This window comes from Lynx rufus, unplaced genomic scaffold (genome assembly GCF_022079265.1).
Source record: "Lynx rufus isolate CCGP_SWC_20201006 ecotype Redwood Valley unplaced genomic scaffold, mLynRuf1.p SCAF_5, whole genome shotgun sequence".
Lineage (NCBI taxonomy): Eukaryota > Metazoa > Chordata > Mammalia > Carnivora > Felidae > Lynx > Lynx rufus.
Window position 1 is genome coordinate 116,502,025 of NW_025814867.1, and position 22,920 is coordinate 116,524,944.

At 34.4% G+C, this 22,920-nt stretch overlaps 2 protein-coding genes across 4 annotated transcripts in view; one reads left to right on the top strand and one right to left on the bottom strand.

The window, feature by feature from the left end:
* Nucleotides 1–22,920, bottom strand: part of ARL13B (ADP ribosylation factor like GTPase 13B) — a 68,792-nt gene that overhangs the window by 23,363 nt on the left and 22,509 nt on the right. The window lies entirely within an intron of this gene.
* On the top strand, nt 14,981–15,862 carry STX19 (syntaxin 19). The gene has a single exon (XM_047100103.1). It carries the CDS (start codon nt 14,981–14,983, stop codon nt 15,860–15,862), a length of 882 nt encoding a protein of 293 aa, XP_046956059.1.

Genomic DNA, 22,920 nt, shown 5'->3' on the forward strand with positions numbered 1-22,920 from the left:
GTGGGGCTCGAACTCATGGACCACGAGATCACGACCTGAGCCGAAGTTGGACACTCAACCGCCTGAGCCACCCAGGCACCCCATGTCCTTATCTTCTTAAAATACAAACTGCATCATGTTTTCAAACACCCAGACGTTCATTCTGAGCCTGTACTATTGGAGTTCATCTATATTTTCAGTGTGTGAATATGTCCACATAAATGTGCAACCTATTGGAGAGGTGGGGCCACGTTTTAAAATTTTTTTTTTATGTTTTATTTTTATTTTTGAGAGAGAGAGAGAGAGAGACAGCATGAGTGGGGAAGAGGCAGAGAGAATCCAAAGCAGGCTCCAGGCTCTGAGCTGTCAGCACAGAGCCCGGTGGGGGGCATGAATCCATGAACCACAAGATCATGACTTGAGCAGAAGTCGGATGCTCAACCGACTGAGCCACCCAGGCACCCCGGGGCCACTTTTAATTTATTTGGCATAGTATTGGGCATAAAAAACATGACACTCAATCAGGAACATATTGAGGAAAAACAAAATGAAAAACTAAAATAAATTATTGAAAAATAGGAATTACTACAAAATAACACCGTTTGCCTATCAGATGGCAGAGGACAAAAGTTTAATAAAACACTGTCATGGTCAGGGTTTGACAGACATTTCAGAGCCAAATATGTTATTTAACAAATATATAGAATAATAAATCTAATGAACCCTTATCACCTATCTTTAAAAATTATCAACATTATGCCATTCTTGCTCATCTACTATCTTTTACTTGCCCTGCCCAGTCAAGTTACTTCACCCAGCAATTTAAAAATTAAAAAACATTACCATAATACACTATCATGCCTAAAAAAAAATTAACATTCCTTGATATTTTTTATGTTATGTCCAAATTCAGATCCAAACAAGATACACATTACAATGTATTCGTTTAAATCTTTCTGAATCAATATCATCTGCAGTCCCAACACACCCACCCCTGCAACATTACCACCACCACCTCTTTTCCTCCCATGACATCTATTTGTAAAACAAAACAAGCCCTATTTCTATAGAATTTCCTGTGTTTAGTACGATTCAGCTAATACCCTCCTCATGAAGTCATTTTAACGTGCATTTCCTGTATCTGTAATTAGATACACATCGGTAGATGCGACATCTGTAGTTAGATGTACTGGTTGAAATTATGACAAGCATATTGCATAGATAGTGCTAATATGATACTTAGAAGGAATATTACATCTAGTTATACAAGCTTTAGTGATATTATAATAGATCAGTGGATTCGTCTAGAGTCAGCTTGATTCGTCCAAAATAAAGTTCCCGACTAACCTTTCTTTCATCTAATGATTTTAACAGGCATAATGACCTTTGCTTAATTTCATTATTTTACAAGAGCTTATCAAATCATGATGTTTCTGGTTCTATATTCCTGCTGAATTTACTAGCTATGTTTTGTCTAAAGAATCAACTTTCATCAACTACTCGATAATGCTTAAATACAATTCAGATAAAAGTCAACATAAATGTTTGATCCTTTGCTTCATTTCCTAGTTTTCCTAAGAGTGAATTGGTGCCTTAACAACCTCCAAAGGTAATCAAGTTGCTTTCTTTGGTTTGTGGAGGGATAGATATCATTATGAACTCATGGATTTTAGAGGTGCCTGTCTGGCTCAGTCAGAAGAAGAGCATGTGACTCTTGATCTCAGGGTCCGGAGATTGAGCCTACACGTTGGGGGTAGAGATTACTTAAATATCCTCAAACACACATGTATATGATAACGTGTTTTAGTTTCTTTTAGTCGGTGTTCTTTTTTGAGGCTCAAAGTTACAGATTTTTGGTCATTGGGAGTCCTCTTTGAACTAGCTCCTGTGTTCTTTTGGCACAACTCCAGTAATCTTTGATAGCTTCTTTGCTTTCCCATGAGAAACTATATCCCAGGGGCGCCTGGGTGGCTCAGTCAGTCAAGTGGCCAACTTCAGCTCAGGTCATGATCTGACAGTTCATGAGTTCAAGCCCCACGTCAGGCTCTGTGCTGACAGCTCAGGCCTGGAGCCTGCTTCGGATTCTGTCTCCCTCTCTCTCTGCCCCTCTCCTGCTCATGCTCTGTCTCTCTCTCTCTCAAAAATGAATAAACTTAAAAAAAAAAAAAAGAAAGAGAAAGAAAGAAAGAAAGAAAGAAAGAAAGAAAGAAAGAAAGAAAGAAAGAAAGAAAGAAAACAATGTCCCAGACCTGAAATCATCAGTTTCTCTAAGGTGCCCTGATTCCTTTCAGTAAGGAAGGAACTGGTATTTTAAAGACCACAATCTGGGGACTATGGGCATTTACTGCTATTGACTTGCCATTGCTTCTAGACCCTTTCAGTGGATAGAGCTAGGAAAAATTGGTTTAGAAAAAAATTAAATCATGAGCTCATAGTGATTTTTCCATTTTAAATCAAATATTAGTTTTTACTTAGCTTCATTTGTAGTTCTTTTTTCTTATACTTAAAAACTTCAGTTTGTAATCACACCGACATTAACAATTTACCATACAGTATAAAGAGTTTCAACACAATACCAATATTATTACTAAAAATACTTCCAAATGCAGGTTAAGATCTCATTGTGGTTATTTTTGTCTCTAACATATTTCCCACAAAAGATGCATGAGTCAAAATACTGGTTTTTAAAATTACTTGGAATAATGCTTCTCTGTGTGGCTATGCCAACATCTAGATATGTAGCCACGTTCATTTGTTTCAGGCTTCTTTTGCTTTTTACATACAGTTTTATTATTTTAAGATTTAATTTTTAAAACGTTTATATGGTTCCAAATTCAAAACTGTAAAAACAAGGTACAATCAGAACTATTTTCCATCTCTGTCCCTGTCCCTCTATTCCTTCCGTTCTCATCTAGGTAACTATTTTCATTAGTTTTTAGCTCATCCTCCCATTGCTTCTTTTTGAACATATAAACATATATATGGGGGAAATGGTATTTTAAAGTACACAATTTGGAGACTATGGAAATTCACCATTATTGATTGGTGGGGGGGAGGAGTATTTGTGTGTATATCCACCTTTCCTTTTTGCCTCAAAAACTACTACACTATATACACTTTTGTGCACTAGCATGCTTTTTTTAATTGTAAATTCTACAATTACCCTGTAGTATAAAGAAATCTTTTTTATTACTATATTCTTTATTAATGAATAAAACGGTCATTATACAGATGTTCCATTTATTCAGCCAGGCCTACATGGAAGGGCTTTTGGGTTGTTTCCAGTGATTTGTTGTCACAAAGAGTGCTGTGAAGAGTAAGCGTGTGATGAGTTATTTCTTATTTTGGAAACATTCCAAGGATATAGCAATTTCCCTCCTCTTACCCTCAAATCATAACAACTCAGGCAGCAAAAAAGGGAGAGTAAGAAAATTCAGTAAGGTGAGAGAAATTTCATTTCTAATCCTTCCTGTAAGTATTTCACTCCAATGAAAATTAATTTTGAATTGTTATACTGTATATTATAAACAGTATCACATATTACTGCACACCTTTAGGTTTTCCATGCTGAAACTATTTTAAAGTGAAAATAGCAAGTATAAGTAAAAACAAGAGTGAAGTGGAAGGTTTAAATATGAGCTCTTTTCCGGCTGGTATGGTTCTGAAATTCAATGATTTCATGAGTTAAGCCCTTGGGATTTCCTAAAATAAAGCAGAATTCAATCATCTTAGAGTAAATGGAACAAAAAGTCTTCACCCCAAGCTTGTTTCCATTCCTATTTATTCCAAATTCTGTAATATTTAGCAAGTTTTAATACCTAAAGAAAGCAAAGTAACATCTATTTAAAGACAAACCACCTTTTTCGTAATATCTTTTATGCATAATACAAGATCAAAATTACAGAGCCTGTGCCAAATGCTCTATGTAGGCAGTTTAACAAGGACTTCCTGTTACCGGCTAGCTCCAATGAAAATGATCTTCCTTTAATCTAAAGAATAGGCAGCTAACAGGCAAAACCGGATCCTCCAGGTGTGAAGCAAGCAATTTGTTCTTCTCGTTTGATACTAACAGCAAAAGGACAACTCTACGTCTAACTTATTTGACTTCATTATTTGGCTTTCAATTACATTAACTAGATGAAAACCATACAGAAATTAGCCTGTGAACTATAAGACACAGGCTTAAATAATTTGATTGAAACGTTACAGATAATTCAGCTGTTCTCTCAAGGGCAGGACTCCAACACTGCAGGTGGAAAAGCAACAAAAAGAACAAGACAAAGGTAAATAAAACTACTTTTTTGTACTTTTCAATGCAAGACATCCATAGACTGAAATGTGTGACATTTAAAAATAGCTCAACAGATAATTAAAGTTACTGGTTTGCTTAGATTTCGACCAGGTAACTGATCTGTTCATTTATACTGCTATATCTTGAATAAGGTTTGGGTTTAGAGCTCTTCGAAATAAACCACTATAATAAAAATCAACTTTTTCTTTTAATTCCTTTAAAAAATAACTTCTCATTTTGGAAACACTAGAAAATCAGATCCTCTAAAAACAAACTTAAAACGCTTTCTTTTGTAGACTATAAATTAGTCATACTGTGCTTACTTTCAGAATACTTTTACATTTAATTGTGAAAAGACGCTTATGTCCATACACATATACACATTGACACACATGTATAATATTTTTAAAGTTAAGATAATTTCCTGTAAGATCTTAATTTCTTCATTGTTTCTGAAAATCTTTTAAATTGGAAGAAATTAGATAATAACTTTGTTGTAAAAGGACTACAGTAAAAATATCAAAGTACTCAGATTTTTAATGTTTCAGTATATTCTATATTCTATATTTTAATGTTTAAGTATATCCTAAGTACTTAAATTATAAAACTTAATATAAATATATTTGATTTGATGGTTTTAAAACTTAAGTCAGTACTATTTAAATGCAACATATATATAGGTAGTCTGATATGTTCAGAATTAAGTAATCTATAGAAGCTTAACCAAAACCTATTTTATTTTTTGATATTTCTTCCAAGTTATTTTATAATTCCTACCGTGTTAGATCTTAATAAATAGCCCATTTTCAATCAAAATAATAATGACTTTTATTAAATGTTTTAAGGGTGGACTTGAAAGTTGGCTATGATATATTTAGAACATATTATCTCCATGGCTATGTAGTTTTAAACTTAATATAAAAATCTTTTCATGTATGTACAGCTTAATAAGATAAGTGGGAGTTCAAAATTATACCAAAGTCTTAAATATTTAAACAAAAATGGTCTTATTGTTACATTACGCAAGGTAATTTAACAATTTATTTACAACAAATGAGTAGAATAAAAAAGTACTGAAAGACTGCATTATAAAAAATATGAGATAATTTAAACTCTGAGAAAATATATGCAATTTTCAATATTTCTTTTTAGTTTGCTTTCCATATTTAAGCAGCCCAAGAGGTGAATTTTCCATGAACAGATGCTTTCACTTTGAATTAGGAAAATGTTACAAGTTGTCTTCACACATAAAAGCAAAAGAATACTCTATTTCATGTTGGATAAAAACTGGTTACATTTATTAAAATAGTGTATTTAATACAGTAACTGTAGAAAGAAATTTCTTACTAAAAAAATCTATAAATCTGTAAATATCTGTCTCAGGGTGTATGTTTCTTAAAGCATTAGGTAATTTTTATTCATATTTCTGTTTCTGAGAATGTTCCCTGTTTGTAATAGGGCGGAGAAAGTTTTACATCATACAAAGTTTACTTTTCTATTTCCCAGAACAAATTGTCAAAGTTGATTACCATATTTATAAATTAGTCTTCTTTCTTTTTGCAAATATCCTGTTTAAGCTCAAGATAAGTCAGTTATTAACAGTACAATTAAAAATTGTATAGCAACACAGTAAGCTAAACATACTGACAGAGGATTCATATTTGGATAGAAATCTTCCAACATTAAGAAAAATACATTTAAGGTACAAAAAGATTATATACAATGGTAGTCTCATCAATTTCATGTAGCCTAAGCAATTACACATTTATGGCTTCATGAACTCTGTCTCTTCCAACTTTCAAATTCTAATATACTTACATGTCTCACTTTACTTAATATTCTAATTTATGAAGCTGTAAAATTAAGAGGTTAAATTGGAAATAGTTATGCATGTACTTATGAGAAGGTAACTACTAGGAAATACAATTTATACGTAACATGTAAGTGCAACTGAGTACCTCCTACATTAAGTCAATTTTGGGGCAGATTAAGAAGAATTTAAGGAACATTCTGAACTATGTTAACTCTGTAAAGATAATCACCTATGACTTTCAGTCAAGATATACAGATATCCCACCCTCTTGCCACAAACATATGGAAGTATGGGGTGCCTGGGTGGCTCAGTTGATTAAGGTTTCGACTCATGGTTTCAACTCACATGATTTGTGAGATGGAGCCCTACGTCAGGCTCCACACTGACAGCACGGAGCCTGCTTGGGACTTCTCTCTCCCTCTCTCAAAATAAAACACATTAAAAAACAAAACAAAACAAAACATGTAGACATGTTTGATGTAGTCTTAAGGGAAAAAACACAAAATTTAAAATTGCATCATTACATTTGAAGTAAGAAAGGGAAATTTCCAGATGCTAGAATTGAAGAGGCAACACACAGCCAAAATGGACAGCAGGAATTAAAGCTAACTCCATGCAAATACTTTACCTTAGAGGCTGCAGTTTAGAATTTGTGCATAATAGGGGACTAAAACTGAGCTTCCTATAGTGGTAAACTAGAAAAAAATAGAATATAGTTCATATACAGTTACAGGAAAATCTCTGTTGGATTTAATGTCAGGATTACAGTGGGAGGTGAGGTATCCACTGAGGCTATAAAAATCAGTAAGAAAAAAATCCAGACCCATATGTATATACCTGGGCTATAGAAAAAGCACTAGAGAAAAATCAAGCCCATATTTATAGTACCTGGGCTAAGAAGGCAAACTCCAGAGGGCCCTAGTCATGCCAAAAACAAACAAACAAACAAAAAATGGGTTAAGGATGTATCCATAATGCAGAGCACTCAGGACATCCTTGTATAATACAATCACCTACTACTGACAAAGGTCACAAAATACACCTGCCCACCACCAGAAGAAACAGTCTGTGGCCACAACAAAGGAATTTATTCCTAAGAAACCAGAAATAATCTAATAATTTAAGGTATCTTTAACATAAATACACTTTAAATGTTCAAAAGAAATATGCTGTCTCTCAAAAAAATAAAATAAAACATTTAAAAAAAGAAAAGAAAGAAAGGCATTGGATCTATAAATGAAGATCAACACAGTATAAACTGTATCACTGATTTTATATAAGCATTATTTACTATAATATGCATGCCATGATACATAGCACTGAAAGGAAGTCTGTTTTTCCTTTAATATCAGTAACATATTTACACCTACAGAATAAAAGATGTGGAATATTTACTTGATTTTTTCTGGAAAAATTATTAGTATTAATGAATAGAAAATACTATCAATATATTTTGGATTCCTTGAAGCATGTTTTATTCAAATATTAAAATGTGAAAAAAAAACAAATATTAAAATGAGGTACACAAGGGAACTAATCTTTCAAGAACAGAAACCCAGGAAAAGACAACCTTAACAAGGGTGAGAGTCAAATGTGTTGGTTTCCAAAATCAGTGACAGTAAAATTTACTTTTCTAAAAGCACTTACAAAGGCATACTGTGTTACAATAGCAATCTGAAATATTCTATTCCTTAAAACATTTTTTCAAACTATGATGCTTGAGAAAAAGGCTTTTGATGGTACTGATCACTTATTGCTAATTAAAACAAACAAACAAACAAACAAAACCGTATCTATCCAGCCATAAAAATGTTAGAGGGGGTTGTTTCAGGATTTGTTCTAAACCATGCAAGCAAGGAGAAAGTTGGGGACACTGCGGTTCTTGAGAACTGTGAAATTTAAGCATTGCCAAAAACTACTTAGCCATAGATAAGCATTAAACAGGACTTAATTTTCATGAATATAAAAATCAGAATCTGTTTTGTTTTGGTCCCTACCACCCCCATCTCTCATCTGAGCCTCTAATACTCAGTCTTTTCTTTTTCCCATGTTATCAAGGATAAAAGTCAGTTCTTTCAAAACTAAAAGTGCAAAAAACAACATAACTATATAAAGCATAGTATATACATTGTAGCTGTAAGAATTCATAGTAACAGGTTAGTAGAAAACAGAAATCTGTGTACATATATAGAAATGAAGTATTACTTCTTATCTCTCTTATCTCAGCCTATGACTGTGAGCCTAAACAAAATATAACAATACCTATCTCTACCATGGTATCAAGGATAGGATTCAAAGATTCTTGGAGACTTTCTGTCACATAGGTATATGAGATAGAATTAAATCTTTTTCCTCTTCTAAACTGTAAAGTGCTTAATTTGGTCTAATTATACTACAGGTTATAATAAAGCTGCAAACAACATAATTATTTTAGCTCTGATATACTATATTACCTTCTGCAAGAACTTTATTTTAGTCTTTATAGTAATTATACCAATTTATTATAGTACTTATACTAAAAACACTATTTGATACAGACCAACTTCATTTAGAGCATATTTCACTAGGATAACCTATTTCTAGTCACTATAGAAATCAGAAAAAGAACAGATCTGCAATCAGGTAGTCTTGTATCTGAATGAGGTTCTGCCACTTTTTAGTTATGTGGCCTCTGGCAAGTCACTTTACCTTTCAGATGCTAAGAAAGTTAGAGGAATAGCTAAGAAAGTTAACATCCAAATAAGGGGAATTTTAAAGAAAGTAATACAAAGAGAATGGAAAAGATGAAGTTTTTGAAAAATTAGGAACCCCTTCCCCCCCCAAAAATCCTAAATACATCAATTTCCAGACTGAAAAATCATTCAACTTCCAGCAAATAAATGCAAAAAGATGTACCCCAAGTCATGTTATTGTGAAAATTCAGAACAGTGAGATTAAAAAGAAAAGGCCAAGACTTTTATGAAAGGAAGGGGAAAAAAACGATCCTATTTAAAATACCAGGAATTCTATGGCAGATTTCTTAAGGGCGACAAAGAATGTTAGATAAAAATGCAGCAAGGTTTTCAAAATTCTATGGAATATAATTTCCAAGTAAGAATTATATCTGCAGAAAATCTGTCATTCCGGTATTAAGGATAGAATAAAAATGTTTTCAGAAATATAAGTGATCACCACATTTATGTTTTAAAAGGAAACTATGGTATGCCCCCAAATCAAGGGAATAAACCAAGAATAGAGATGACGAACTAGGAATCAGGAGGAGATAAGACACAAGAAAAGAGAAAAATATCCAAACATAGCAGCTGTGTAGTAAATCAGGTCATACTAGAGGGTTTCAAGAAAGAAGCCTCAGAAGATGGAATAACAACATGAAATAAAAGAAAAAGAATACCTACTATATTTGAATATATTAAGAGGGTATTTTCAGTTCAAGTCAAGAGTTTACAGTGAAGTAGTAATGCACATGTACAAAATTAAGCAACTAAAAACCTGAGGTAATTAGTATTTTCAAGAGAAATTTAAAAGTTACATGGTTCTTGATCTGAGTAGTGGTTACATGGATGTGTTCACTTTGTGAAAAATCATCAAACTATACATTTTTATTTGGGACACTTTCTGTATATGTGCAAATACTTCAACAAAAAGCTTTCTTAAAGTGAAAATACACATTTCCTAGCCTTATCCACTGAAAAGGCCTAGAAACAATGAAAAAAATTATCTGAGAAAGAAAATATAGCCATACTACCTTTTGTGACTCTGGTATATGTAATATTTGGGTAGTCAGAATAATGTAAACACAGAATACTAACCAAAAATTGTGATATAACTATACTGAGAGGGAAAAATTGAGGGAAGACTGGGGGTATAATGTGGTTAAACCACATCTTTCATAGCAGAGATACAGTAGAATATTTAAAACTGAAAAAGCGGAAACACCTATGGAAGCAAATTACCTAGAAACAGAGAGTTTAAAAGTAACATACAGCTAAGGGGCTGGAAACAACTGCCTTTGGGAATGGGAAAATGGAAATGAGGCGTGGTGGGGCAGGCAAGGGTCGGCTGTATATCTTTACAAGCTTTGAAGTGATTTGACTTCTTAAACTGTCTATGTGTGCTAATTTGAGGAGAAAAAAATCATATTTAAAAAGCCAATTTAAAAAAGACAAAGTTTTGGGGATGCAAGCTGGTGCAGCCACTCTGGAAAACAGTATGGAGGTTCCTCAAAAAACTAAAAACAGAAGTACCCTACAACCCAGCAATTGCACTACTAGGCATTTATCCAAGGGATACAGATATGCTGTTTCGAAGGGGCACATGCACCCCAATGTTTATAGCAGCGCTATCGACAATAGCTAAACTATGGAAAGAGCCCAAATGTCCATCGATGGATGAATGGATAAAGAAGATGTGGTGTGTGTATATATATATATACATGTTATATATATATATATATATATATATATATACACACACATTATATATATAATATATATAATGTATATATAACATATATATGTTATATATACATTATATATATTATATATAATATATGTATATAATGGAGTATTACTCGGCAATCAAAAAGAATGAAATCTTGCCATTTGCAACTACGTGGATGGAACTGGAGGGTATTATGCTAAGTGAAATTAGTCAGTCAGAGAAAGACAAAAATCCTATGACTTCATTCATATGAGGACTTCAAGAGACAAAACAGATGAACATAAGGGAAGGGAAACACAAATAATATAAAAACAGGGAGAGGGCAAAGCATAAGAGACTCATAAATATGGAGAACAAACAGAGGGTTACTGGAGGGTTGTGGGGGGGGGTGGGCTAAATGGGTAAGGGGACCTAAGGAATCTACTCCTGAAATCATCATTGCACTATATGCTAACTAATTTGGATGCAAATTAAAAAAAATAAAATTAAAAAATAAAAGAAGGAAATTCTACATTTGCAACAACATGGATGAAACTGGAGGACATTATGCTAAGTGAAATAAGCCAAACAGAGAAAGACAAATGTTGTATTGTGTCACTTACATGTGGAATCTTAAAAAAAAAAAAAATTTCATTTCATAGAAACAGAATAGAAATAGAATGGTGGCTGGGGAAAGACTGAAATGAGCAGAGATAGGTAGGTCAAAGAGTACACACTTTCTATTTAAAGAAAAATAGGTTCTGAGGATATAAAGTACAGCATGGGGACTGTGGTTAATAATATGGTGTATATATTTGAAAGTTGCTCAGAGTACATCATAAGTATTCTAACCACACATGCAAAAAAAGGCTAATTATGTGAAGTGAAGGATGTATTCATTATGTTGAAACTGGTAATCATTCCACAATGTATATGAAGTCATCACACTGAACACTTTAAAAATATACAATTATATTTGTCAATTATTCCTCAATAAAGTTGAGGGGGAGATTGGAAGAAAAGCAGTGTAAACAAAAGAAATTACCTCAGCCAAAAAAAAAAAATAAAAGCAGACAAAGTTTACAAGCAACCTGACATCCTAAGCACTAAGGGGAGGGGTTTATTGTCAGCATCAATAAGGTAATACCAGAGAGAGCATATAGATAAGGAAGTAATAAATAATGCTAAACCAAACAAAGAACAGTAGGGAGCTATTCAAGACACATCATTAAGCTAACTGACTTTTTAGCATCAACCTCCCTCTACACCAGAAAGAGGGTGAGTCTTTACCAGAAGTATATAGTAAATTATGGGTGGTAATTCTGCTTTCACAAAGTTGCCACATGAGAAAAAGTTTCTACAATCACTTCCCAATGTTTTTGAGTGTTTTTAAATATCTTCACCAGCATGATCATCAGACATTTAATAAAATACTGAATACAAAAGAGCATATAGATGATCCCAGCTTTATGTAATATATATATATAATGTAATATATATATATATAATGTAATATATATATAATGTAATATATATATAATGTAATATATATTCTGGGAAATTTATATTATATATCTCACACTGGATGAAGCACTAGTCTAGAAGCCAGGAAATCTTGCATTATTTAACCAGTACTACCATTAACAAGCTCTGGGTAAGACATTTAACTTTTCTGATTCTCAACTTTCCCATAAGAAAAATGTGGAAATTGATTAGCTAACTTATAAGGCTTCTTTCTGGAATCCCATTCATTGCCTTGGCACCCCATTTCCTACAGCCTGGGTACTATCCCATGGCTCTTCATCTTCTCAACAGTAGGTCTCATAGTTCAAATACCACCTTAGAGAAGATTTGCTTAATTGATCCATCAAGATCTAAAATTGTCTCATTTATTTGTTTAATTGTATATTGCCCATCTCCCCTCAGAGAGTAAATTATTCCAGGACAGGTACTATTAAATAAATACTACAGTATTTAAAACTTTGCATATAGTAAGCCTCAATAATTATTTGACAGAATGTCAGTCCTTTAAAACCAAAGGAATATTATTAGGACGCTGGTTTAACTTTTCGTGCAATGCAGGCCTCATTTCCACATCATCAACTGGGTCATCAATCAAGAATCTTGAACATCTCCAGTGACAACAAGCCTATTAACTCATGAAGCAGTTCATTCTATCTTGGGACAACTCTACTCATTTGAAAAGTCTTCTTTACACTAAATCAAACCTCTCTCCGTGTAATTTCCACTCATGTCTCTTGGATTAATGCCAAGTTAAGTCTGGTCCCTCTTATACATACAGACCTACACATTTCAGAAAACAGTTGTAGATACTCCCTACATCTCTGTTGAAGGAAAAGTATTTCCATTCTTTTCAGTGATTCTCCTTGTATTATGTCCCTGAGATTGTCTTCCAATCCCTGAGATTGTCTTCCAATCTCAACCTTCCCGTGATAGTATGGAAATTCCCAATTTTTGAATTCTTATCTCAAATCATCAGAACTTAACACAGTCCTTCTCTTATTTGCTTTGACTAACATAAAGTCAGTGGAACAAATATCTTTCTTAGTCAATCTAGACATGACAATATTATTCATGAAAGCATAATGATTATTCTAATATAAAGCTCATAATCAACTAAAACCTCCAGTTATTTTGATCAGCACTGCATGAAGATAGGATCTTCCATTTTATAGATGTAAAGATGCTTTCTAAATAATTAGTTGCAATATTTTATATCCGTCCTGGTTAAACATAATTTTGTTCCTTTTAGTAGAGTGTTCTATGGTATTTTAATCTTTGAATCCCAACTCTGTACTTGAAGATCTCTCCAAATTATGTGTCATCAACATATTTGATAAGTATGCCTTCTGTGACAACACCCAAATCACTGATAAAAATATTTGCATAAGCAATATCAAACACTTATATCCCATAGCATAACAGCATAACATTAGCAATACTGGCTGATTTTTCTCTGGCTTATACTGATATTATGTGTGGTTCAACACACTATTTGTAACTCCCCAACAGCTTCTTATCTGCAAAAATATCATGAAAGGCATTATTAAATGCCCTTCTAAAGTCAAGATGTTCTATGAAAATATTTTATTAACATGGATTGTCTTTTTAAATATATTTTTGTTTTTATCTAAATTCCAGTGAGATAACATACACACACACACACACACACACACACACACACACACATGTCCATAATTTGGAAGTAAATAATACTGCTATAAACATAGGGGTACATGTATTCCTTTGGATTATTACTTTTGTATCCTTTGGGTAAATATCTAGTAATGCAATTGCTAGATCATAGGGTAGTTCTATTTCTAACTTCTTGAGGAAACTCCATACTGTTTTCCAGAGAATACATCAGTTTGCATTCCCCTTACTCATTTCATTTTATATATATGCATAACAATGAGTGTATATATAGTACATATACATAAATCAATATATGTACATATAAATTATATATGTATATACATACACGTGTATAGACCTAAACACATATATACGTATATATAAATTATATACGTATATATGTGTGTGCATGTATATGTGTGTGTGTATATATAATGTACACCAAATTTAATCCTGTGGATAACTACCAACACAGGATGTGATGTCAACCCTATCAGCACCCCAAAATAGCATTTTATATATTGTCATTTCTGAAAAAATAGCACTTAATATGAATTGGTAGAAATTTTGTTCTAAGTCTGGATATCTTTGCAAAGGAATGCTAAGAATAAGGAATCAGCATAATCAAACCAAGCATATGTGGATATAATGGATATGTATATATATATATACATATATATATGTGTATATAATAGATAAAAAAACAATGCTATGTCAAATGTGTTAATCAATCTAGAAGCCTCAGAAATTAAAAAAAAAATCCAATATTATCTATATTGCTTCCATCTTTCCTATGGAATCTGCCGTGTCACTAAAATGCATATTTAGCAAATGAGTTTAACATTACATAGACCAAATTAATTAGGAACAATATCTTTAGTAATAAGGGCATTTTCAAAGTGCCCTTTTACTCCTAAAAGTTGAAGATATGGTCAAATCTTCCATTTTAAGATATATCCTCCAGATGCACAAAAATCTATTAAATGGCAGAATCATGAGATGAGACTGAACTACTTATTTGGGGGCAATTGTATCTCTATCACTGCTTTCTCAGCTATTTCACCCAACCGAACAGGACTCATAGTAGGCCCACAGGGTATGCAGTAACTTATAAATTATTTTACATTACTTTTCCTATTCAGTTATCTTTATGAGGAAATACTTACTGATTTTTCTAATTTTTCAAACTCTTTTCAGAAAACTAGGAGGATTTTTCCTGGGAGACACACATTAGCTATGTGAAGCCAACCGTTACTGAGAGAAAATGCCAAACTTTTCTTTGTTCAACACAATCATTTTTGCTTCTTAAAAGGAAACGGAAGATGAAAGACCGACTTCAAGAACTAAAGCAACGAACAAAAGAAATCGAACTCTCCAGAGACAGGCATGTGTTGACTACAGAAGCAGAACAAGGGGTGTTTTTGCAGCAAGCTGTTATTTATGAAAGAGAGCCGGTAGCTGAGAGACACTTACATGAGATCCAAAAACTACAGGAGAGTATTAACAATTTGACAGATGATGTTCAAAAATTTGGGCAGCAACAGAGAAGTCTGGTGGCTTCAATGAGAAGGTTTAGTCTACTTAAGAGAGAGTCTAGCATTACAAAGGAGATAAAAATACAAGCAGAACACATTAACAGAGGTTTGGATGATTTAGTAAAAGAAGTTAAGAAGTCAGAGGCTGAAAATGGTCCATCAGCAGTGGTGACAAGGATACTTAAATCTCAGCATGCTGCGATGTTCCGCCAATTTCAGCAAACAATGTTTACATACAATGACACATTAGCAGCAAAGCAGGAGAAGTGCAAGACATTTATTTTCCGTCAGCTCGAAGTTGCTGGAAAAGAAGTGCCTGAAGAAGAAGTAAATGATATGCTTTATCAAGGCAAATGGGAAGTTTTTAATGAAAGCTTACTTACAGAAATCACTATCACTAAGGCACAACTCTCAGAGATAGAACAAAGACACAAGGAACTTGTTAATTTGGAGAACCAAATAAAAGATTTAAGGGACCTTTTCATTCAGATATCTCTTTTAGTAGAGGAACAAGGAGAAAGCATCAACAATATTGAAATGATAGTGAATGGTACAAAAGAATATGTTAACACTACTAAAGAGAAATTTGGACTTGCTGTAAAATACAAAAAAAGAAATCCTTGTAAGGTATTGTGTTGTTGGTGTTGCCCGTGCTGTGGCTCAAAATAAAGAAGCTATTTTAGACATTTTTTCCAGTTGTAGAATGAAGGATGTCCCATATTTCAGCATCTTTCTTCATTTTACAGATCCATTCACATACCTTTCATCATTATTAAGTCATAATTTTCCTCTTCAGCCCTTATCTACTAGACCAACAGAAACTTCTTCAGTCAGGGACAAAGCAAGTCATTTATTAAACCAGTATAGCTAGTTAACTTTAAACTCACAAGTTAACTACTAAAAATGAGATCAATGATCTTATGTTTCCGTTCAGGTACCAAGCTCTATTATGTATTTTGTAACTTTTAATGCCTTAACAAGATGAATGTAAGTGACAACTGCTTAACCAATCCTTCTGGCTCATTTGAGAGCATTTCAGTGGTAAATTAAGTGCATGAAACAAGACCTCAAAAAGTGCTATATTAAAATCAAACCAGAAGCTGTGTCAAATCTTTTATGCTCAGATGGGTAAATTAACTCGGTGGTCAACAAATCATGGAAAAATCCAACTATGTACTGAATGACGAGTCTGGTTGGTAACTGAGAGCTGAATCTAGCTTAAGGCCTAAGAAAGTAAGGCACTGTTTTCCTGAACTTGGGTCCATTCAGGACATTGTAGTACAGATCAGGAAGGTTGGCAAAGAAAGTAAAAAATAAAGGCAATTGCATTCTCAAAAGATTCTCTATCACTTTACGGTGAAGCTGAACACTGCACAATGGGCTAGGGATATAGTCTAAACTCACGCAGGAATAGAGTTTTGGAATTCACATTTTAATGGAGAAAGCAGGTAAAAAACAAATACAAATATTAGATACTGTTAAGCTCTTGGCAGAAACTTAAGGTATTGAAAAACTGACTTTTGGAATGGCTTCTTTTCCTTGGGTGGTCAGTGAAGGCCTCTCTGAAAGGGAACATTAAATGAATATCTAAATGATGAGGACAAGGAACAGTATATCCCAGGCATAGAACAAAGAACCTGAGGATGATATAACTTACTCTGTTTAAAGAAAAATGAGCAGTACAGCTGTATCATAGTAAGAAAGGAGTAATGAGGTAAGAGATAAAGTTAAGAAAGGTCAGCAGGGGCTAGATGAAAGGCTTTGTTGGCCATGTAAGTCCGAAGTTTACAGCAAGTACAATCAATGTAAAGCCCTTAGACTGTCTCTAGCCTGAAAATGACGTTATGTAATTTATCTGAGAAAAATCATCTTGTCTGCTGTATGTGGGTTAGAATGGATTTGAGGCAGATGAGTGGAGGACAAGGATGCAGGTATAGAAAACCACCAGAAGGGTAATTCAGCAATCCCAGTAAGAGATGGTGGAAGCCTGGACTAGGATGGGAATGGAGGTGGGGGTGGGGGTAGCATTACTAACACTCAAGGTTAATACAGTGTGTTATGTCTCAGCATTGTTCTAATAATTTTACAGTTTTGCCCACAAAAACACTAGGTACGGTGAGGTTAAGTAACCTGTCCCAGGTCACAGAAACTGTGAGAATCAGAATTTGAACCCAGGCTGTCTGATTCCAAAACAAATTCTTAACTACTAGGTACTATATAAGTGGCGATGAAAAAAAAATTAGACTAACTTGTGATAGATTTCAAAGCTAGAATCTACAGGAGACTGATTGGATGATCTCGTGACCCTGGGATCATGACCTGAACCAAAATCAAGAGTCACAGGCTCAACCAACTGGGCCACCTAAGTGCTCCAGAGGTGGGTGATTTTAGAATGAAGTTACCTAAAAAGTTTGTAGATCCAAAAAAATCAAATACCCAGAGAAGAGCCTGAGGCATTCCAAAATTTCCACCTAAAGTGGAAGAGTTAATAAAGGAGATTGAGAAGAAACTATTAATGAAGTATAAGGAAAACCAAAAAAGTGTGCTACAATGCAGAGTGTTAAAAGGACAAAGTTTAGGAAGAAGTCAACCTGACGTAAAATAAGAACAGCAAACTGACAATGGATTTGGCAAAGTGAAGACAAATCGTTGACTCGAACATGAGCCATTTCAAGGATTTGTAGGGATAGAAGCACAAGAGAAGTACGTTGAAGAAAGAATGCGATATGAAGTATAGCAGCCACTACGAAGTATACTTTTCAGCTATGTGAATAGAGGACTGTGAAAAGGAATGAACTGCTTGAGAAGAATGCAGGGTCAAAGGATTCCATAACACTTAAAGTTAAGAAGTCCAAGAGCACATCCTGCTAATGGGAATGATCCACGCTGGCAAACTCTTGATATAAGAAATGGAAGGGATTATATGCAAAAGTAGAAAGGATTGGGATCTATAGTACAAATGGAGAAGGTGGCCTTGGATAGGAGCAGAAGCACTTTTTCCATATTATAGTCTCGAGAAAAGGCAATATTTAGGAATAAAAGCAGATAGTTGAACAAATTTGGTGGTCCTAAATGAAAGAATTCTTACATAAGTTTCTACTTCCTTAAAGAACTAGGAGGCAAAATTATTAGTTGAAAGCACAGTGGAGTTGATGGATAACAGGAATATACATATACATAACCTCCTAACACTATAAAATAAATTTTAAATTATAAAATACAAAGAAATTGAAGAGCTTTCTGCTGTGTCAATTATCAAGTATTACCAGAGAAAAAGATGTTTCATCTATGTCAGCTCCTAATGTTTAAAGAACTTTATAAAAAAGATAAATTTAAATCCAATGACAAACTCTCCACCTAATCAGGTGGTGATAAATTTCTTCTGCCCCTTCTGAAGTTGCACTATATCCTTTTATCTATGACATTACTGATACTGGTTTATAATTGTTCCCAAATTGTTTATCATGGAAACTGAGAACATTAAGTATTATTTAATATTCACTAGCATAATTATGTCCAAAAGCGTTTGTAAAACTGTAGAGTTCTATTAGTATTTATATCTGCACATAGTGCTTTTACAGCAAGACTTAACACAGAAAGATTCATGGCAAAGAAATATATCACATATAATTTTCACTGTTATATTTTAAAACTAATTAGAATCACGCTGGGAGGACTGGATGGCTCAGTCAGTGGTGCAGTGAAGCGTGACTCTTGATCTTGGGGTTGTTGAGTTCACGCCCTATGTTGGGTGTAGAGAAGGGCGCCTTGGGTAGCTCAGTTGGGTAAGCATCCGACTCTTGATTTCAGCTCAGGTCATGATCTCACGGTTTGTGAGATCAAGCCCTGTGTCAGGCTCTGTCTGCACTGACAGCACGGAGCCTGTTTGGGAATCTCTCTCTCTCCTCTGCCTCTCTCCCCAGCTCATATGTACGTGCGTGTGCTCTCTCAAAAAGTAAATAAATAAACAAAATAAAGTAAAATCTTAAAAAAAAAAAAAAAGAATCACCTAACCTAAGCAAAAAAAAAACCAGAATACTTAATTGGTTGCTTAACATATTTTACATGTTATCCACACACTTACTAGGCACTAAAAGTATTTTTTTCCCTTAAAATGATTACCTTAAAGGGAAAAACTAAGCATTAGAGGGACAATATTAGAAAATCTACTGGTAAAATTACTATGAGCACCTGGGCTCATGTTCTCACCTACTAAACTATGTCATTTTCTGTAATCAAAAGCTTCATGTAGCCTGAATTCATATAATGAGACATTTTAAAAGCTCTCCTAATTCATCTCCATCCAGACACAGCATATCATCAACAATAACTATTCATATCCATCATCAATCACACTTGCAAAGCCACTAGTAAAGCACTGCACTAGCTGCTTTAAATACATGATCTGAAATTCTCATGACAACACACTTACTAAAATCCTTATTTACAAGTGTAGACACGGAAACTCAGAGCAAATAACCTCCCCTAGGCCCGTCTGACTTTAAAGTCAGAGATTACAACTTGCAGCTGTAAAATAAATAAGTCATGGGAAGGAAAAGTACAGCAAGGGAATACAGTTGATGATGTAGTAAGTGTATGGGGACAGGCGGTAACTACACTTAACCACGGTGAGCATTTTGTAACGTATACACAATTGCTGAATCACTATGTTGTACACCTGGAACTAGTATTACATGTCAACTATGTTTCAACTAAAAAAGAAATTGGAGGTTATGTTGATTCCAGTGCAATTCATACTACTGCAAAAGTTACTCACTTTTTTCTATTGGAAAGGTCTTCATCTGTTCAGAATATCTAATTTTAGTTTTTTAAAAATTAAGTTATAAATTGTTAAAGCAAGAGTATACAGGGGTACATGAGGGTAGATAATATATTTCATACCTTAATCAGAGTACAGGTTAATCTCTATTGTACCTAGGGGAGTAAAAGGAACACTTTCTAAGTAAATAAACAGGTTAACATGATTACAGGGCAAAAAGTTTGAATAGCATCTATTTTTAATCTCTTCAGTCACTTTTACTTTTCTACTGAAATGGTTCACATGATTATATACAGCTGAATACAAAAAACAGAATTACAATATTTTACATCTACTTTTAATACAAGAGGTATTTAACCACTAAGTCCAAAGAAGTGAAGTGACTTGCCAGACTCATAAACAAATGCACACCAGCTCTTAGAATTCAGGTTCCAGACTCTCCATCTTCTCTCTAAACCCATGGTTTGTCAATTTTTCACCATTATTTCAGAGATTTTCATCAAAATATTATGCTTATTAAGTAGTAAAGCTATAGAACTGTAAAACATAACTTCTGAGCTAATAAAGCTCAGAAGCCTAATGATGTTCTATGATTCTGACCTTTCAAGAGAACTCTCAAGGCTGTGACATAAAGTGACATTTGGCTGAGGCTTCATTTGCAGTGACACATGCTATCAGGCTGGTGTGCAACAGCATGTCAGGCAGAGCCAGAGACTGTCTAGGACCTTCTATTGTGTTGATCTAACTTTGCTCCCATAGCATGAAAGAATTCTGGCTCCACCAATTTGCAGTTTTGTGATTATAGACAATACTCTAATTTTTCAGGTTTATTTCCTTCTGCTGAATGGCTAAATTTTCTCAGAGGTCTGATATTGTTGTCTGTTTGTTCATCATTCTAGGGTGGGAAGAGAAAGTTATCTAGATGTTGAAGTTAGTTCTGAGAGGCTTTGTGGGTCCTAAATCAGCTAGTTTAGGCTCAGTCAAGGGAGGAACAGAAGATGAGATGAGATGCTGTCATTAAATTTTGCTCCTGATCGGTCCAGATGTTTGTGGACTGGAAGGAAGCAGCTAAGTGCAACAAGGGGCACTAGAGCCTGCCTCCTAATTCAAGTAACCTTGCCCTGCCTCTCCACAACCCACCAGAGCTCCTAGCACTGAGCTTAGCAGGGTTCTTCCCACTTATTGCCTAGTGGACTCTTCAATGTCACACCTATTACATGCTAGGGTTGTATCAGTTAAGCACAATTTCTTATCTGCATGGGGCAGTGAAGGCTACCTGAAGGACTTTAAGCAGAGGAACTGTAAAATGATCAAATGTGTATGCTAAAAAGAGCTCTCACATTCTTTATATACTCCTGCATTGTTTCACTTGTTACAGCATGTACCAGTTTTATAAAACATCAAATTTTTTGGTAAAACACCAAATTTTGTAAAGTTGAAAAACATCAAAAAAAAAAAAAAAAAAGAAAAGAAAAAGGTTCCTGCTAGCAATGCAGAGAAGAGCTTGGAGGATGGGATAGACAACAGAGAGACTGGTCAAGACCAGTAAGTAACAAAGGGAACAATGTAGAGGGGATGAAATGAAGTACATCAAGGCAAATAGAGAGGGAAGTGGAGACTCAAGCCATATTAATACAGTAATATCAACAAGAGGAATTACTTGTAGGTCAGAGAGAAAAAGGTAAACAGGAGAATTTCCAAACACAGGTTTGGGGTAGATATTTAAGAGGGGTTTAGAAACATACAAAAGACAATGAAATACAGGGGCTTCTGGCTGGCTTAGTCAGAAGAGCATGTGACTCTTGATCTTGGGGTCATGAGAGCTTACTTAAAAATGAATAAATAAATGTATATACATATATACGTATATGTATATATATATATACTTTTTTTAAAAAATAAAAATTAAGGGGAGTCTGGGTGGCCCAGTCAGTTGAACATCAGACTCTTGATTTTGGCTCAGGTTATAATCTCACAGTTCATGAAATCGAGCCCCACATTGGGCTCCACACTAATAACACAGAGCCTGCTTGGAATTCTCTCTCTCCCTCTCTCTGCCCCTTCCCTGCTCATGTGTTCTCTCTCTCGCAAAGTAAATAAAACTTTAAAAAATACATAAAAATGTAAAAAGGTGAGGTACAAATTTTCATATATTATATGCAACTGTATATATTATGAATTTTGCAAGACTATGCATAGGAAATTCATCAGAATGTTAGCAGTGGTTGGCTCTGCATGGTCAATCAGCTTTTTTTTTTTAAGTTTATTTATTTATTTTGAGAGCGGGGGCTAGGGACGGGGGGACGCAGAGAGAGGGAGAGACAGAATCCCAAGCTCTGTCAGCACAGAATCCGATGTGGGGCTTGAACTCACAAAACCTGAGATCACGACCTGAGCCAAGATCAAGAATCGATGCTTAACCAACTGAGCCACCTATGCACCCCTTGATCAACGTTTTTTAACTCATTCTTCCCTACATGTTCTAAATTTATTAACAATGTGCACTTTTTGAATGTTTTGTATACTTTTTAAGCACACTCATTTCAAAAAGCAGTTTACCTTTATTAATAAGAACCCTTTGGTTGTAAAATTCCCCAGATGAAAATTGGGCAAATGGCAAATCATTCTATATTTCACAAGCATATTATAGTATCCATAATGAATTCTCATGTCTTTGTGAGATCTCACTGACCACAAAATTATAATAGTGAAGCAATCCCCTAGTTGGAGGTTTTCTGGGTTTTTTCACCTCTATTCTGATAATCTATTAGGTGAGGGAGGTGAAAGAATTGGAAGCAGGCCTCCTGCTGTCATTTGATTCTTTAGTGATAACTGCAGTCGCTTATGAACTGCATGCTCCCATCTCGGGGCTTTTCCACATACATCTGCCTGACTGCCTCTCTCTCCTCAAGTGTCATCTCCTCAGTAAGACCCACTATGATTATCC

Excerpts from the sequence above, each read along its gene's own strand:
- STX19 (XM_047100103.1), top strand. The coding sequence starts at position 14,981 with ATGAAAGACCGACTTCAAGAACTAAAGCAACGAACAAAAGAAATCGAA.